Here is a 19,464-nt window from a genome sequence, read left to right as displayed (position 1 = left end):
TTTTGGTCTTTGGTGCTGAGCAACGGCAGTGGACATCTTTGTGCCACTAAGATTTTAAAGAAAACAGTACCTCCAAACCCTCTTTGCTGGCTGCTATGGGCCAGTGGAAGTTCCTTTTGAAGTCACCAGGCCTCCAAAATTAGAGCTGGTTGGAAAAGGGGGATACATTCTGCAAAAAGTGTTTGAATTTTTTAAAGGACAATTTAATTCATGGTTTGAATTTGAGAGACATTTCAACTGGTGCTACTCAAAAATGTCTTAGCAGAGGCAGCAATGGCAGGCTAGTTACAGAAGGGATGGGAGGAGTAAGTAGAATGAAATGGAGGTAGAGTGGAAAGACACAGTTAACAAACGAGGAGGAATTTTTCAGAGTGACTCTGCAGGCAAGGAGAACAGTAGCACCAACTCTAAGCATTCAAAAATCATGAATTGCACCCTCAGAAACAATCAATCAGATTGAAAAATAATAAATACTGTATTGAGTTCTTTTTGTTTGCTTTCTGGTTTTTGAACCTTTAGAGTTCATGTTTTCGAGCCTTTCTCCACAATTACGTATGTCTTCACTGCAGAGTTTTAACTAGGATTTTACTTGGGTGTTGCCCCAACCCCCCATCCTGTCACACACACAAGCCTCTCACCCAAGTTAAGTGGTCCTTTCAACCCAAACTAGCTGACCCAGATGGAGGTCTAGACTAGAGCTCGGGAGTATCTTTCACTCAGGCTGGTGACCTGCTCACTTTGCATTGAGGATGCATACTAAATCTCTTGTGTGCTGACAGTCCTCCAGTACTTTCCCACAATTTCCTCCAGAAGAACAAACAATTTCTCCCACAACTCACTGGGAAAGAAGCATAGAGTAGTTCAGTTGGCTGCCCCACAAAGAACCCTGGGCTGTGCCCCAAGCAGTCCTAGCAACACACACAGGGAACAGCCCCACCAGTGAGCACTCAGTAACTTAGGTATGGCTCTGGATTGTGGCAGCTCACAGGCTGGGCTAGCCCAGGTACTCAGATCCAGATGCCTATTACCCAGGCTAACTCATTGTGCAGTAAAGACATATCCTCTGAGAGCTAGAAACTTACCTTTTTAAAAAAAGTGAAAGCCGAGATTTTCACAGAATTGAATCCACAACCTGGTGGGGTGTTAAGGAAAACACTAAATATCACAAGTCTTGAGATAAAAATCTTAAGAGATAGCAACACTGTTTAATAATACTTTAGCACTTCACATCTGCAATCTGCTGTATGGATGTTAACTAGGTAATTAATTCAAGTATCATAGAATCATAGACTATCAGGGTTGGAAGGGCCATGATTCATCTAGTCCAAACCCCTGCTCAAAGGAGGACCAATCCCCGACTAAATCAGTACAATTCATTTGGCTCTCATAGGGTCCGACAAATCTGTCAGTTGCTAGCTAGTCAATTCTTTTAGCACCTAAAGCTATTGACTAACTCAGAGGGCAATCATGTTTAGTCATATAACCCCATTTCAGCTAGAGATGGGCATGAACTTGAACCTTCCATGTAATGTAGTAATATGTACATTTAGGGTGAAATTCTGCCCTTGCTCTGATTCCATGCAACTACCTGATTTCAACATAAATGCATGAGGACTGAGGGAGGACAGAATCTGGGCCATAGTGTTCTAAATAAAGTTCTGATTTCTTAGTACTGGAAATGCCTGGTACACCAAGAGTTCTCAGTCTTTTACTTTCTGAGCTCTTCCCCCCACTCCAATGCTATAAAAACTCCACAGACCAGCTATGCCACAGCAACTGTTTTTCTGCATATAAAAGCCAGGGCCAGCATTAACGGGTAGCAAGCAGTGCAACTGCCCAGGGCACTGCAAAGCTAAGTTGCTCAGTCTTTGGCTTCAGCTCTGAGTGGTGGGGCTCAGGGTCCTGGACTGCAGTTCTGTGCTGCAGGGCTTTGGCTCTCTGTCCTGGACCCTAGTGAGTCTAATGCCGGCCAAACCTGGTCATGGCCCCCAGACCTCTGGTTGAGAACCGCCGTGGTAGACTACATTAGTACCAAGAGTCCTTAACAGGAAGATGTGTGTGTGCCAGCCAGGAGAGTGGGGAAATAAAGCATAGTATATTGTTAGCAGAATACCGCAAGGTCTCTGTCTTTCCTTACAAAGAAAAAGTACAGGTTTGGTGTTCTCTATATCACCCTGCAGAAATATAAGGGCTATGCAGAAAAACTGTGCCACCTTCCCAATGTGCCATGTCCTGAGGTTTTGTCGAAGATGAATGGATCTGTTCCCAGACAACTGGCATATAGAGAAAATATTATTTTCTAGCACTGCGAATTCTAATCCTCATTTTTGCAAATGAAGGATGAGGCTGTGGCTGTAAGCCAGTGCCCAGCTGGAAGGTGGAAGTGAGGAGGGGCTGCTGTTACTCACTGGCAGACACTTTCAGAGGCTTTGGACCTGAGGCAGATATAATGGCCTCATTAGTGCTGCAGGATCCTAGGTTTCATTACCTCTCTTTACTAGTGTGCAGCATGCACGCTCCCCATCTATGCTGACCACCACAATAAAGCAGGCTATGCCCTTCTTTCAACCGTTTCTCTCTGGGAAATCTAGTACCAATGTCCATACTAAACTCCCTCATTCCTTGCATGCCAAGAATGCAAAGACAGGGATTGTGTCTCAGACCCTGTTCAGGTTTCAGAGGAACAGCCGTGTTAGTCTGTATTCGCAAAAAGAAAAGGAGTACTTGTGGCACCTTAGAGACTAACCAATTTATTTGAGCATGAGCTTTCGTGAGCTACAGCTCACTTCATCAGATGTTTACCGTGGAAACTGCAGCAGACTTTATATACACACAGAAATCATGAAACAATACCTCCTCCCACCCCACTGTCCTGCTGGTAATAGCTTATCTAAAGTGATCAACAGGTGGGCCATTTCCAGCACAAATCCAGGTTTTCTCACCCTCCACCCCCCCCACACAAATTCACTCTCCTGCTGGTGCTAGCCCATCCAAAGTGACAACTCTTTACATAATCAAGTCGGGCTATTTCCTGCATAGATCAAGGTTTTCTCACATCCCCCCCACCCCCATACACACACAAACTCACTCTCCTGCTGGTAATAGCTCATCTAAACTGACCATTCTCCAGGTTTAAATCCAAGTTAAACCAGAACATCTGGGGGGGGGGGTAGGAAAAAACAAGAGGAAACAGGCTACCTTGCATAATGACTTAGCCACTCCCAGTCTCTATTTAAGCCTAAATTAATAGTATCCAATTTGCAAATGAATTCCAATTCAGCAGTTTCTCGCTGGAGTCTGGATTGCTCATTTCAGTTCTTCTCCCTCCATCCTCCTACACATGTGAACACAATCTAACCCTAAATAAACAGATCTTTAATCTGATCTCATTTTAATACAAAGGGATAACAAGTGGTAGAAAGAAATATGAGAGACTCCATGTCAGAGAGGAGTCCAGTGACACCTTAAAGACTAACAGATTTATTTGGGCATAAGCTTTCGTGGGTAAAAACCCCACTTTTTCAGATGCATGGAGTGAAAGATACAGATACATAAATATACTGAAAAAAGAAAAGGAGTACTTGTGGCACCTTAGAGACTAACCAATTTATTTGAGCATAAGCTTTCGTGAGCTACAGCTCACTTCATCGGATGCTGTAGCTCATGAAAGCTTATGCTCAAATAAATTGGTTAGTCTCTAAGGTGCCACAAGTACTCCTTTTCTTTTTGCGAATACAGACGAACACGGCTGCTACTCTGAAACCTATAAATATACTGGCACATGAAGAGAAGGGAGTTCCTTACAAGTGGAGAACCAATGTTGACAAGGCCAATTCAGTCAGGGTGGATGTGGTCCACTCCCAATAACAGATGAGGAGGTGTCAACACCAAGAGAGAAAATTGCTTTTGTAGTGAGCCAGCCACTCCCAGTCCCTGTTCAAGCCCAAATTAATGGTGTTAGGTTTGCAAATGATTTGTAGCTCTGCAGTTTTTCTTTGAAGTCTGTTTTGAAGTTTTTTTGTTGAAGGACGGCTACTTTTAAATATGTTATTAAGTGGCCAGGGAGATTGAAGTGTTCTCCTACTGGCTTTTGTATGTTACCTTTCCTGATGTCTGATTTGTGTCCATTTATTCTTTTGCGTAGAGACTGTCATGTTTGGCCAATGTACATGGCAGAGGGACATTGCTGGCATGTGATGGTATATATCACATTAGTAGATGTGTAGGTGGATGCACCCCGATGGTGTGGCTGATGTGGTTGGGTCCTCTGATGGTGTCACTAGAGTAGATATGGGGACAGAGTAGGCAACAGGGTTTGCTACAGGGATTGGAATCACCAAGTGAGCTTGGAAGGAAACAAAAACTCCAGAAAACATCATTCAGCTCCACCTGTATCTAAAAAGGGAAAGTTCCTGGGTTTTGGAAGGAAAAAAATGAGGGCTGTTAAAACCCTACTGACCTCAGAGGTCATTTGATGCATTTCAAATCCTGTTTACTTTCTGTGTATTCAACAGTGCTCTTTTCTGAGAGCTTAATTTCTGCAGTGTGACTGGGCTTCATAAAATCTCTTTAATCGAACACAGAATGCTCCATGCAATCAGATCCAATGCAGTGCTATTTTACTTGATTTAAATGTGAAAGTTAAATCTCAGTCTAGACAGGCCTTTGTAAAGCCCCTGTGAATCTTACACCAGCATCTCTGAGTATGGTTCTCATTTTCCAGACAAGCCCAGGGGATCTGCATCCCCCAATAAAATTCCTGTCTGCACTAAATTGCTTTTTAGTAGTGATTTATACTTCAATAAAACTACATCACCAGAGGAAAATATCTTTAATTGTATAACTGACATGACTTATGCAGGGCATATTTTCTGTGATTATTTATACAGGGTTACAGGTGTCTGAGAAGAGGGTTGTAGGCCTCTGACTTTCATTTGCGATGGGGCTAGTAAAAGAAGAGGAAATCAACGTAAATAAACACAACTGTTATGGCATCTAAAGTGGAGCTTGATTATAAGCTTCTTTGAAAAATGGAGGCGAGGCTGTACTGGAACACCAGATCTGACCCCTGGTTCCTCTGGAATTTGAGTGAGCCCAGATCTGATCTTTGCAACTTTGGGCTTCTCTTTCTAATGAGCCAAACTGAAACACAACCCAAACATGTGGATATTTGGTTTCCCGCTTGGTTCTAGAGCTTTGCTCAGTTACTATTCCTGTTCAAGGGAAGACTGGGTATAGATAATGGTGCTGCAGGAGACAAAAAGCAGTAGAAGAGGGCACACATAATAAGAAGTGGTGAGGAAGTCCTACTTAATTTTTGCTATTAAATAAAGGACTTTCTGTCTGTATGAAGCTAGCACAAATCAACAACTCTGAAATTGCAGCACATCGCTCTTCTAAAGTGATATGTGCATTGGTAGAGACAACATAAGAGAGTCACTCCCTGACCCATTTAGTAGAAGTGAGCTGACATTCTGCCAGATGTCAGTCTGGATTCTGGGTACAGTGTATTTGAACTATATGGACTTGATTTTGATCTTACTCATGTCAGTGTAATCCAGGAGTAACTCCACCGAACTCAATGGGCCAGATCTTTGGATGCAACTGAGCTATGCTCCACAAAGGACCTGAGCCAATGTGATGTCCATTATTTTGGCCTTCTCCCGAATCTGGAGGCATCCATGGGCTGTTTTGGACCATAGAATAGTTAGAGCAACCTCAAGGGTTATTGTGTGAATGAGGATCACTATGTGGTCTAGCCATACCCTTTCCTGCCCCTGACACTGACTCTACATGAACTGAGGATTCTCTCATGTCAAGATAATCCCTAGCTATGAAAGAATGGGATCTGGCCTAAACAATTTACATATGTGAGAACAGAATCAGGCCTAATGCCTTTAATGGACACACCACTATAAATTATACCACTAGATAAGAACAATTTTTCCTCCCAGATTTGCAGGTAGTTATCCAAATATGAAACAATTAAATTTTGTCTGAATCTGAATTATCTGAAAGGTGGCCTAGTTCTATCACTTGGATGAGTCTGATAGTGAATGAGATGACGCCTGATTTAGTAAAATGGTCTGGTTTGGACAAATGTTACATAATTATGACATTTGGCCTTGATTATATGCTGCTTATTCAGATTATTATTTTTTTCTATTTTATCATATTCTTATCCCATAGAAGTTAGTAGGAGTTTTACTTAAGGCAGGAGTGTGGGACTGTAACTTAATCAATGACTCCATTTCCAAACACTTGTAAACCAGAACACATAAGAAAAGAAGACTTCAGAATACTGAGAAATGGGTGGTATTTTCTGGCTGGGGAAGCAGTAATGACTTATTTAAGGAAGCACATGTAGCATAGGAGTGTCAGCTAATTTACTTGAGGGTTATGCACTTCATTCCTTATGTAGGCCAGACTAGCAGGTGGTGAGAGGGGAGGAATGCAGTATTTATCCCTGACCCCAAATGCCCTGCCCTCATAGAGCACCTCCCATCTGAGGATTTCCAAGTGCTTTACAGCCCTGAGAGAATTCCCCCTCCCCCCAGCCAATGAGAGACAAAGGAAAATAAGATCCATTGAAGTGAGTTTCTGCTGCCTCAATCCCCTCCTCTGTCCCCACCCCCACCCCAGGCTTGCACCCTCCATGCTGCCTTTTACTCCCCCACATCCCAGGCTGCTGTTTAATATTTTCTGTTCTCCCTCCCCAAACCTTGATGCCTTTCTAGGTCATCTTTCCCCAGTTGTAGAACTTGTGATGGATCTGCAAAGCAGGGGTATACAGCTCCCTCCCCCCTGCACTTCCCTTTCCCTGGCCAAGTGAGGGAAAAGGCTCTTTAACCAGGAAGTGGCTGGCCTCTGTTTGGGAGTAGTGGCTGCCTGGCAGCAAAGAGCTGCAAGTGTAAGGGGACTGTTGCCCCCTTACTAACATTCAGTGGGGTGTTTTGGTTGGCTAGCTGCCAGTACTAAAAAGGAAAGGGTCTATGGGAAATCAAGACCCTGAGACTGACAGTCCCCAGGAACAACGGAGAGAGGCCAATGCTCCAGGTCAGCCTGAATGACAGGGCGAGAAGGCTAATCAGGGAGTCAGGAGGCCAGGGAGGTCCTGTCCTCCACGTGCCCTGGATTTGCCTGGGACAGACGGAGTGGGGCCGAGCTAAGGAGAAAGCAGGGGCCCAAGCTAAGCTGGGGAGCAGAGCTGTTCCAGATCCAGAGGGACCAGAAAAGCAGCCCAGAGAGAGCAGGCCCTGTCCTGGGAGCAGAGCTGTAGCAACCAGAGGGGCCAAAGAAGCAGCCCAGGGAGCTGGAGGCAGAGAGGCAGAGCAGCAGTGCAGAGACAGAGTGGTGGAGCTGGGGCTGGAGCAGTCCGGAGCTGGGTGCGGTGAGCAGCTGGGGACAGTGAGGGGGACCCTGGGCAGCGGGCCCAGCACAGGGAGATGCCTCAGCCAAGAGTCTCTGCAGGCCAGGCTTGGATCGTAACCCCGACAGCGCGGGGGTGACACTGGGAAGAAGGGTCCTACCACTGAGAGCGTGTGGCCACCACCAGAGCAAGTGTCCAACCCACAGCATCCCTGCAGCAAAGCCAGGGCCTGAGAAGAAGGCCTGGGACTTACAAGGAACAGACTGTGAGCTGCCCTAGCATTCCAGAGACACTGTTTGTGATGTTCCCTGCCACAGAGCAGGTTGATGTGTTTCGTTTAACCTTTCCCATTTTTCCTTATTCTTGTTAAAATTAATTGTTGATTAAATAACTTGCATTTGCTTTAAATTGTATGTAATGGTCAGTGGGTCAGAGAAGTGCCCAGTGCAGAGAGAGTACTCCGGAGTGGGGACACCCTAGCCCCTGTCCTAGATGACCACAGCAGGGCTGGGAGTCTTGTTGGGGTTACGAGGACTCTGCCAGACAGGAGAGTGGAAGGGGAGTCCTCAAGGGCAGGGAGGCCACTGGGTAAAGGAAGTGGGAGCGAGGACTCAGATCCTTTCGCTAGCCCACTTCACCGGGGTAGTGCAGAAGCCAGGAAAGTTCCCCACAATAGCAGGACTATTCCCCCACTTACACAAGGAAGCTGAAACAGTGGCCAGGAGGCAAGCAGGGAGCTGGAGAGAAGCTGGACGCAGGAATGGATGCAGAGCTGTGTATGGAACAGACTGTGACTGTCGGACACTACAGCTGGTTGTAGGTTTGCATGTGAAACTTCTGGGGTGGGCAGTGAGCCAGTGCAGAGGGGCCCCAATGACAGACACTAACTGAATCTGTCCTGGAAACCTGCAAGCATGTATATGCATAGAATAGAGACTGGAGAGGACACCTCAGGCACTAAGCCTGAAGAGCCCTGATTTTTTGATTGGACTGCCCCCAGGGGCCCACACAGGAACCACCATTGCTCACTTTGAATTGTAACTATTCAAGTCTCTGTACCTAGGGTATTTGCAAACTTTCCCCTTTCTTGCCAGTCCTAGTAAAAGAGCCTTTCACATAGCCATGTGCCTGAGTGGTCATTGGGACCCACCAGGGTTAGCACTTACAAAGTATAGCTGCTGAAGCACCTACACTGCTTACCTATGAGTTGCCGTGCATTTGGCATGCTACTGGTCCCCTAGGGGTTTCGGGGATGGCGAGGCAAAGGTAAATGATTTTTTCCTGACCCAGACAAAGTTTGGAGGGAGTCACAGTGCAAACCTCCAGCCTCACTCCTACTCAGCCAGTATAACCCGTGCTATTCCAGTCCTGAATCCCACATCCCCCCACGTGCACACACAGCTCTGTCAAAGCACCTCTGTCTTGACCTGCAGTTTCATTTGCTGACTCACTGCAGCTAATGGGATTGAAGTATGGAAATGAGCTAACGGAAGGGTGTGGAGCGTTACCTCTGATGTCACAATGCTACCACTCAGGCAACAGCAGGGTGCTCCAAATGAGCACTGTGTGTAAATCAGGCTTTTCCAAGATTCCAGTTGTCGCCAAAATCAACTAGGTTTCTTCCCATTGATGCCTAGAACAATTTCCTGAAATCTTGGAATTGATTGGATGCATTCTTCAAAAGTTATGTTACAGACAGAAAATGCCAATTATCAAATCATACTTAAATTAGCTGTTACCAAGCTTATTGACCCACTTACCAAAACAATGTGTTTTATTGTTTTATATGCATGAGGAAATCTTGGTAATGTGTTCACTAAGGAGATAGCTACAATAATGGCTTACAGTTCTGGGCAGTATTCAAGGCAAAACAGAACTACTGATTCTCAACAGCCCTAAACCTAAGTATGACTGGTTGCGATAAACCCTAACAATGAGCAGTCAGAATTCTAAATGAGGTGGGTGTTTGGTTTGCATTGTTTAAGAGGACAAAGTATTTCCTTGCTGAGCTTAATTTAAAAAAAAAAATGCTTAACTTGAATTAAAATGAATTTTAACTTCATTGAAAATGAAACTTACCATTATCCAATGTTTCTGATGTTCCACCTACAGCATGTTAATCCTAGGAACACAGGGGCTCTGTGTCTTGAAGATAACAATCTCTATGGGAAATCCAGCATTTTGGTATATTGGCTAATTTTTGTCCTTTCTATTGTAGGTCTTCTTTTCACTTCCAGGATTTCCTTGTTCCAAATATTTCTAAATGGACACGAGCACTTTGTCACTCTGAAACAAAAGGTTATTAAAACACAGTGTTGCAGATGATCAAAGAGGGAAAAATCTCTTCTCCATGATGTTACCAACCTGCCAATTTGAGCTGTACTGGGATTGCCCACAAAACTGCTACTGATGCAGGGGAATAAATTCAAATGGATCTCACTTCTGTCTGAGGTATGAGTTTTAATAACACTGCCAGTGCTCACACGCTTTATGTTTTTTTCTCAACTAGCAGCACATAGTTCCTTATAGGCATGTTGAAGGGCAAGGCTGTTTTGCAGGAGGCTAATTTACCCATGCAAATCTGAAAAGCCTTGGTATTTTATCCCTTAGTTTACTCGGTGGGGTTTTATTATTATATTCACACGTGGCCAATAGAAAGTTTTCTTTAACCAAAGAAACATTCCAAAAGCTATTTTCAGCCCAAACATTATAATTTTATGTTAGTTCTTGAGAACTCACAAGTGTAATTAGCTAGAAAATGACTGCGAACCAAAGTGAAACGAACAACTCTGTTTTCATTGCACAAGCTGAGAGAAATACATAGGGTAAAGAGCACAAATAGTGAAAAGTAAACTGGATTTGACAAATTATTTCAGTTTTAATAGCTAAGATGATATTTGTAACATATTATTTATTAGCATTGTATTGCAGTAGAACCTAAAGCAAGGACCTGACTGGCACTGTACAAACCATATAAATATCAGGTTTCAGAGTGGTAGCCGTGCTTAGTCTGTACCAGCAATACCAACAAGGAGTCCCTTGTGGCATCTTACAGACTAACAAATTTATTTGGGCATAACCTTTCATTGGCTAAAACTCACTTCATCAAATGCATGGAGTGGAACATACAGTAGGGAGGTATAAATACACAGTATCTGAAAAGATGGGAGTTGTCTTACCAAGTGGGGGGTCAGTGCTAACGAGCCAATTCAATTAAGGGATTCTCTCTGCACTGAAGAGTTTATAATCTAATTTTTGAGCTGATTGTCAAGCTGTCTTGCAGTGGCTCAAGAGCATGAGTACCAGCCTCCGGGCAGACTGTTAAGAACTAGGGTATACACCCCAAATTGGCTGAGAGTCCTCTACTTGGATTTCATCAACCAATTACTGTATCAAACATAACATGGAGTCTCAGACAGTCCCTTTGGGTACTCCAGTCTGTTTTGCCAACCAGGTGAGTATAACTGTATGACTGATGATTCCTTATACCAAGGATCATAGTAATATTCAGGTCAGTCCCAAAGCACCAGTCGTTTACCCCAGGTCAATTGCACATTAAATCTCACACCAAAGACAATGCTTGTAGCCAATTCTATAATAAACCATCTAAAGATTTATGGTACAGGAAAAGAAAACAAAGGAGTTATTTACAAGGTTAAAGCAAATGAACCTAAACACACAAATGAGTTATAATCTTATGTTTCAAAAGGTAATAGAAATAGGGTGACCAACTGTCCCATTTTTATCAGGACAGTCCTGTTTTTTGGGACTTTTTCTTATATAGGTGCCTATTACCCCCCACCCTCTGTCCCTTTTTTTCACAGTTGCTATCTGGTCACCCTAAATAGAAGCTTCTTTAATAAGCAAGCTCTATATGTCCTTTAGGGCTAACCCAGGCTAAGCACTGGGGTTCTCTTGCTTATTCCTAGAAAACCTTGCCCCTCAGAATCCAAGCATAGAGATACAGTTCCTTTGTATTAGGGGTTTTTATTCCCTTCCCCCAAGCCCCTTATGCTCTGAGCTGCAAACTCTGCTGAGGAGAGGAATTTCACTTATATGACTCATCTCCATTGGGGAAGGAAGAATAAACAACTAAGGCTTTTGTCCTCTTTAATGCTCCACACTAGTCTGTCTGGTGTCCATGGGTCATCCCTATTGGGCAGGATATACACCTTCAGATGCAGACCAGTATTTCACACAAGGTAATGTCTCTCTTCTGTCTGGTGATTTACACGGTTACAGAGGTTTACAATACAAATGCTCAAATATTATTTATAACATGGGATGCAGATGTTAAAATTGAGATTCATGGACGCACCAATTTACAAGCATCCAATAAAGTCCAAACACAAAACACATTCTTGAAATTCTAATACCTCTTTTAATAATACCAACACACAGGTGAGCTAGATTGATTCCAGCTATGTATTTGTCAGTATTCAACTGAGGCATGGGGGCATGACCTGGCATCTGGTATGCCAGCATCACACTGATAACATCCCTTTAGTAGGTTGGGGTTTTTTTAAGCTTTGTTTGGGTCTTCAGCAACCCAAACATAACATTGCTGAGGTCCCATTGTTACCCATTCGTGTGATGCATGGAATTTAACTTCCATTAATTAAGGTATTTTGAGAGCTGTGATGTGATATATAGATCCTTGTCCAGAGGGTTAACATTCACTCCCTGAGTGGGAGGTGGGGAGCAGACTTCAGTTGCAAGCTATCATACAGGGATTGTCAGGAAACCTGTCTGGGACTGGGACCAGGAATGGACGGTGCATTAGGTAATTCCCCCAGCGTGGTACAAGAAGGATGGGCTGGTAGATATTTAGGTTAGCTTGAATTTGGGCCAGTTCCTCTTTACAGAAAGGTGGAAATTGTGGCTGAAAAAAAAGCCCTTGATTATCAGATGCAAACTTTGGTTGCACAGAGCTGACCTTTGTTACTCTATCTGTTAGAAATCAGTCTGGAGGAAGCCTTTGAACTCCTAATTTAATACTCAGACTCTGAGCAGGCCTAAAGTACATTTGATTTGAGTGGACCTTGAAAATTCCAGTAACACTTGTACCCTGGAGTTAGTCCAGTTCCACAAATGACTGTGATTCACTTGGCCTGTTATGAGGACCTAAAAAGTGTTGTAGTGTCCCTTTAATTTCTACATGCCTACTGTCTCCCATATTTATAACATGCACAGAATTCAGGATGCACATTTTGACCCCTTGAATTTTCAAGAATACTCTTATGTCTTAGGCAACATTTATGCAGAACAAGACGATCGCAAAAGAGGGAGAAATGACGAATTTCCAAGATCTGTAGTTGCAGTAATTCAGAGAAATACTTAAAAACCCTAAACTTACAACAAATGTATTGGGTAATATGTAGGGTCTTTCAGCCAGCAGCCAAACCACTAGTAAAAGTCATGCACACTGCAGTCTGATTTCTCTTTCCCAGCAAATGAGGAAAACTGATGGCTTGGCGAGGGCTTCTTCTGTCTGTCTGGATGTAAAGCAGTTCCACAGAAGTAGCAGTTCTTATGGAAGAAAAAGTTCCTTTTTTTGTGGGCAACAGCCAACTTTTCACTTTCTTTTGACTTTGGCTTCCAAAGAGAGAAGATCTGCTGACTGAGCACAATTCCTTAGCCCTATTCCAAATTATAATGTATTAAAATCACTGTATATCACACAGAGACAATCTCTTTAAATACTGTGATTTCATTACATACTTTAAACAGTAAGCTGTCTTCTGGGATGTACAGAAGTATCTACTCTTTGGACCTCATCCGTATACTTTACGTAAGTATTCATCCAATACCAAATACAAACAATAAGACCTGATCCTGCAAAGCTGTTTCACTTGGAGATGTGTTACCTCATGGCAGAATCATGGCCACTGACCTTAACCAGCTCATTCTTCTATCTGTTTCCCATTCCTCTACATTTCCCATTCTCCCTTCTAGCCCCACTCCCTCCTCCTGGGTAAAATCAGAGCATGCTAGTAACATGCGGCCCTACCACACTGAGTGGAGAAGAGGCGTATCATCTCATTCACGCCTCCTCCTCCCTCAGCAGCAGGGCGACATCTCTTCTGTGGTAAACTTTCCCCTAAGGGAAGGAGTTTGTCTCTCTTGTCTTGCCCAGGAGCTCATGCTTTGCTCAGTATTCGTTGTTCCGTCTGAGCAAGTTTTGTACAGGGCTTGTCTACATGGGGAAACTTATGGTATATCTGTATTGCTATAGTTATACTGGTATAACTCCCCATGGGGACACTTATTCCAGTTCTGTTTTCCAGTGTAGCTTTTTTTTCTGGTGTAGCTTCTTGTCCACAAGTGGTGTTGTACTGGTCTAACTACACAAGTACAGTTATTCAGGTAAACCTCACCGTGTAGACAAACCGTACTGCAGGCAGAACACATGAAACACTGGTCAAAGAAGTGCTCCCTATTGATACAGACAAAGAGTGCTACTTGGTGTGAATGTACGTTGACCTAACTGGTACGTGCACCACTCAAGAGTGGTCAGATGGTGGAGGAAACTAAAGAGAAAGTGACTATAGTGGTGGGGAGGAAGGGAGAACACTGGGGTCAGCTTCCCTTACAACAAAAGAAAGAAGGGTGGCCTTTTGCTTAAGGTACAGTAATAGGAATCTAAGAGTATGTCTACACTACGGAATAAGGTCGAATTTATAGAAGTCGGTTTTTTAGAAATCGGTTTTATATATTCGAGTGTGTGTGTGTGTCCCCACAGAAAATGCTCTAAGTGCATTAAGTGCATTAACTCGGCAGAGTGCTTCCACAGTACCGAGGCAAGCATCGACTTCTGGAGTGTTGCACTGTGGGTAGCTATCCCACAGTTCCCGCAGTCTCCGCTGCCCATTGGAATTCTGGGTTGAGATCCCAATGCCTGATGGGGCTAAAACATTGTTGCGGGTGGTTCTGGGTACATATCGTCAGGCCCCCGTTCCCTCCCTCCCTCCATGAAAGCAAAGGCAAACAATCGTTTCGCACCTTTTTTCCTGAGTTACCTGTGCAGACGCCATACCACGGCAAGCATGGAGCCCGCTCAGGTAACTGTCACCGTATGTCTCCTTGGTGCTGGCAGACATGGTACTGCATTGCTACACAGCAGCATCAACCCCTTGCCTTGTGGCAGCAGACGGTACAGTATGACTGGTAGCCGTCATCTTCATGTCCGAGGTGCTCCTGGCCACATCGGCCAGGAGCGCCTGGGCAGACATGGGCGCAGGGACTAAATTTGGAGTGACTTGACCAGGTCATTCTCTTTAGTCCTGCAGTCAGTCCTATTGAACCATCTTATGGGGAGCAGGCAGGCGATACTGATTGCTAGCAGTCCTATTGCATCATCTTCTGCCGGGCAGCCATGAGATGTGGATGGCATGCAGTCCTTCTGCACCATCTGCTGCCAGCCAAAGATGTAAAAGATAGATGGAGTGGATCAAAACAAGAAATAGACCAGATTTGTTTTGTACTCATTTGCTCCCCGCCCCCGCCCCATCTAGGGGACTCATTCCTCTAGGTCACACTGCAGTCACTCACAGAGAAGGTGCAGCAAGGTAAATCTAGCCATGTTATCAATCAGAGGCCAGACTAACCTCCTTGTTCCAATAAGAACAATAACTTAGGTGCACCATTTCTTATTGGAACCCTCCGTGAAGTCCTGCCTGAAATACTCCTTGATGTAAAGCCACCCCCTTTGTTGATTTTAGCTCCCTGAAGCCATCCCTGTAAGCCATGTCGTCAGTCGCCCCTCCCTCCATCAGAGCAATGGCAGACAATCGTTCCGCGCCTTTTTTCTGTGCGGACGCCATACCAAGGCAAGCATGGAGGCCGCTCAGCTCACTTTGGCAATTAGTAGCACATTAAACACTACACACATTATCCAGCAGTATATGCAGCACCAGAACCTGGCAGAGCGATACCGGGCGAGGAGGCGACGTCAGCGCGGTCACGTGAGTGATCAGGACATGGACACAGATTTCTCTGAAAGCATGGGCCCTGCCAATGCATGCATCATGGTGCTAATGGGGCAGGTTCATGCTGTGGAACGCCGATTCTGGGCTCGGGAAACAAGCACAGACTGGTGGGACCGCACAGTGTTGCAGGTCTGGGACGATTCCCAGTGGCTGCAAAACTTTCGCATGCGTAAGGGCACTTTCTTGGAACTTTGTGACTTGCTTTCCCCTGCCCTGAAGCGCATAAATACCAAGATGAGAGCAGCCCTCACAGTTGAGAAGCGAGTGGCGATAGCCCTGTGGAAGCTTGCAACGCCAGACAGCTACCGGTCAGTTGGGAATCAATTTGGAGTGGGCAAGTCTACTGTTGGGGCTACTGTGATGCAAGTAGCCCACGCAATAAACATCAGCTGATATCAAGGGTAGTGACCTTGGGAAATGTGCAGGTCACAGTGGATGGCTTTGCTGCAATGGGATTCCCTAACTGTGGTGGCACAATAGACGGAACACATATCCCTATCTTGGCACCAGAGCACCAAGCCGGCGAGTACATAAACCGCAAGGGGTACTTTTCAATAGTGCTGCAAGCCCTGGTGGATCACAAGGGACCTTTCACCAACATCAACATGGGATGGCTAGGAAAGGTACATGACGCTCGCATCTTCAGGAACTCTGGTCTGTTTCAAAAGCTACAGGAAGGGACTTTATTCCCAGACCAGAAAATAACTGTTGGGGACGTTGAAATGCCTATATGTATTCTTGGGGACACAGCCAACCCCTTAATGCCATGGCTCATGAAGCCGTACACAGGCAGCCTGGACAGTAGTCAGGAGCTGTTCAACTACAGGCTGAGCAAGTGCAGAATGGTGGTAGAATGTGCATTTGATCGTTTAAAGGTGCGCTGGCGCAGTTTACTGACTCGCTTAGACCTCAGCGAAACCAATATTCCCACTGTTATTACTGCTTGCTGTGTGCTCCATAATATCTGTGAGAGTAAGGGGGAGACGTTTATGGAGGGGTGGGAGGTTGAGGCAAATCGCCTGGCTGCTGGTTACACGCAGCCAGACACCAGGGCAGTTAGAAGAGCACAGGAGGGCGCGGTACGCATCAGAGAAGCTTTGAAAACAAGTTTCATGACTGGCCAGGCTACGGAGTGAAAGTTCTCTTTGTTTCTCCTTGATGAAACCCCCCGCCCCTTGGTTCACTCTACTTCCCTGCAAGCTAACCACCCTCTCCTCCTTCCTTTAATCATTGCTTGCAGAGGCAGTAAAATCATTGTTGCTTCACATTCATACATTCTTTATTCATTCATCACACAAATAGGGGGATGACTACCAAGGTAGCCCAGGAGGGGTGGTGGAGGAGGGAAGGAAAATGCCACACAGCACTTTAAAAGTTTACAACTTTAAAATTTATTGAATGCCAGCCTTCTTTTTTTGGGCAATCCTCTGTGGTGGAGTGGCTGGTTGGCCGGTGGCCCCCCCACCACGTTCTTGGGCGTCTGGGTGTGGAGGCTATGGAACTTGGAGAGGAGGGCGGTTGGTTACACAGGGGCTGTAGTGGCAGTCTGTGCTCCAGCTGCCTTTGCTGCAGCTCAGCCATACACTGGAGCATACTGGTTTGGTCCTCCAGCAGCCTCAGCATTGAATCCTACCTCCTCTCATCATGCTGCCGCCACATTTGAGCTTCAGCCCTGTCTTCAGCCCGCCACTTACTCTCTTCAGCCCGCCACTTACTCTCTTCAGCCCGCCACCTCTCCTCCGGGTCATTTTGTGCTTTCCTGCACTCTGACATTATTTGCCTCCACGCATTCGTCTGTGCTCTGTCAGTGTGGGAGGACAGCATGAGCTCAGAGAACATTTCATCACGAGTGCGTTTTTTTTTCTTTCTAATCTTCACTAGCCTCTGGAAAGGAGAAGATCCTGTGATCATTGAAACACATGCAGCTGGTGGAGGAAAAAAAAAGAGACAGCGGTATTTAAAAAGACACATCTTATAAAACAGTGGCTACAGTCTTTCAGGGTAAACCTTGCTGTTAACATTACATACATAGCACATGTGCTTTCGTTACAAGGTTGCATTTTAGCACCGCGTGGCTACCCCCTCAACCCTCCCCATCCCCGTGGCTAACAGCGGGGAACATTTCTGTTCAGCCACAGGCAAACAGCTCAGCAGGAACGGGCTCCTCTGAATGTCCCCTGAAGAAAAGCACCCTATTTCAACCAGGAGACCATGAATGATATCTCACTCTCCTGAGGATAACACAGAGAGATAAAGAACGGATGTTGTTTGAACGCCAGCAAACATACACTGCAATGCTTTGTTGTACAATGATTCCCGAGTACGTGTTACTGGCCTGGAGTGGTAAAGTGTCCTACCATGAAGGACGCAATAAGGCTGCCCTCCCCAGAAACCTTTTGCAAAGGCTTTGGGAGTACATCCAGGAGAGCCGCGAATGCCAGGGCAAAGTAATCCTTTCACATGCTTGCTTTTAAACCATATATAGTATTTTAAAAGGTACACTCACCGGAGGTCCCTTCTCCACCTGCCGGTCCAGGAGGCAGCCTTGGGTGGGTTTGGGGGGTACTGGCTCCAGGTCCAGGGTGAGAAACAGTTCCTGGCTGTCGGGAAAACCGGTTTCTACGCTTGCTTGCTACAACCTCATCATCATCATCATCTTCTTCTTCTTCCCCCCCAAAACCTGCTTCCATGTTGCCTCCATCTCCATTGAAGGAGTCAAACAACACGGCTGGGGTAGTGGTGGCTGAAACCCCTAAAATGGCATGCAGCTCATCATAGAAGCAGCATGTTTGGGGCTCTGACCCAGAACGGCCGTTCGCCCCTCTGGTTTTCTGGTAGGCTTGCCTCAGCTCCTTACGTTTCACGCAGCACTGCTTCGGATCCCTGTTATGGCCTCTGTCCTTCATGCCCTGGGAGATTTTGACAAAGGTTTTGACATTTCGAAAACTGGAACGGAGTTCTGATAGCACGGATTCCTCTCCCCATACAGCGATCAGATCCAGTACCTCCCGTTCGGTCCATGCTGGAGCTCTTTTGCGATTCTGGGACTCCATCATGGTCACCTCTGCTGATGAGCTCTGCATGGTCACCTGCAGCTTGCCATGCTGGCCAAACAGGAAATGAGATTCAAAAGTTCACAGTTCTTTTCCTGTCTACCTGGCCAGTGCATCTGAGTTGAGAGTGCTGTCCAGAGCGGTGACAATGGAGCACTCTGGGATAGCTCCCGGAGGCCAATACCGTCGAATTGTGTCCACAGTACCCCAAATTCGACCTGGCAAGGCCGATTTAAGCGCTAATCCACTTGTTAGGGGTGGAGTACGGAAATCGATTTTAAGACCCCTTTAAGTTGAACTAAAGGGCTTCAACGTGTGGACGGGTGGAGGTTTACATCGATTTAACGCTGCTAAATTCGACCTAAAGTCCTAGTGTAGACCAGGGTTTAAAGCCATTAGTAATTTCATTGACCCTTTTCTGGGCAAGGAAAGATCTAGAATCCACCCCTGAAAACACTACAGTATTCTATACTAAGGTATCTCCATCAGCTGGCAAAGACTGTAGCAGAGAGAGGGTTAACTTATTTAATTTAATTTTAGATACCGTACTAACGCCTTTAAACTATCACCCCCAGGAACTGAAGGCAACTGGTGAAAGCTTTAGCTTTATACATCTATATTCTAGTTACAGCTCAGTCAACCACATGCCACTCCTGAGGTCAGTAGAGGCTTCTCAAATAACTGCACCAGGATTATTATCCTTTTATTTTAATTAATACATTCATTTTCCCCAATCCACCCTGAGGCATATAGATAGTTTCCCTTGCCAGCTAGAATCCAGAGTAAAGCTATTTTTCCACAATCTATGTGGTTTACCATGGTAAATCATAACATAATGGTGGAAAGACAGATCCAATTAAATTCTTAAAAAAACAAGTCGTCAACTGTGTTTGAAGAAGCAAGAAAAACATGAAATGTTGCCACTCTCCTCCAGAGAAGTACAACTTTCTACTGGAGCTGCTAAGGGCTCCAATTTATTCTAGATTTATTATCTATTGGAGCTGCTAAGGGCTCCAATTTATTCTAGTACCCTTTCATAGTACTAAGGAAAGAA

General features: G+C 45.1%; 1 protein-coding gene and 1 long non-coding RNA gene across 2 annotated transcripts in view; both read right to left on the bottom strand.

Moving 5' to 3' along the window:
* Positions 1 to 1,082: 1,082 nt before the first annotated feature.
* The window catches only part of LOC140905957 (uncharacterized), a 53,269-nt gene continuing 34,887 nt past the window's right edge, over positions 1,083 to 19,464 (bottom strand). Inside the window, exons 2-3 of the long non-coding RNA XR_012157001.1 lie at positions 9,449 to 9,655; positions 1,083 to 1,132 (exon numbers count right to left, since the gene is read on the bottom strand). This is a non-coding gene — a long non-coding RNA (uncharacterized LOC140905957). The remainder of the gene's footprint in view (positions 1,133 to 9,448; positions 9,656 to 19,464) is intronic.
* On the bottom strand, positions 16,631 to 18,431 carry LOC144929087 (uncharacterized). Its single transcript, XM_078851299.1, has 2 exons — positions 17,864 to 18,431; positions 16,631 to 17,282 (listed from the first exon to the last, which is right to left on the bottom strand). The coding sequence occupies exons 1-2, from the start codon at positions 18,411 to 18,413 to the stop codon at positions 16,987 to 16,989; spliced, it is 846 nt and encodes a 281-aa protein (XP_078707425.1). The 5' UTR covers positions 18,414 to 18,431; the 3' UTR covers positions 16,631 to 16,986.

This window comes from Lepidochelys kempii, chromosome 2 (genome assembly GCF_965140285.1).
Source record: "Lepidochelys kempii isolate rLepKem1 chromosome 2, rLepKem1.hap1, whole genome shotgun sequence".
NCBI classification, from domain to species: domain Eukaryota; kingdom Metazoa; phylum Chordata; order Testudines; family Cheloniidae; genus Lepidochelys; species Lepidochelys kempii.
The sequence above is the reverse complement of the archived record's forward strand: the minus strand, read 5'-3'. Positions and strand labels throughout refer to the sequence as shown.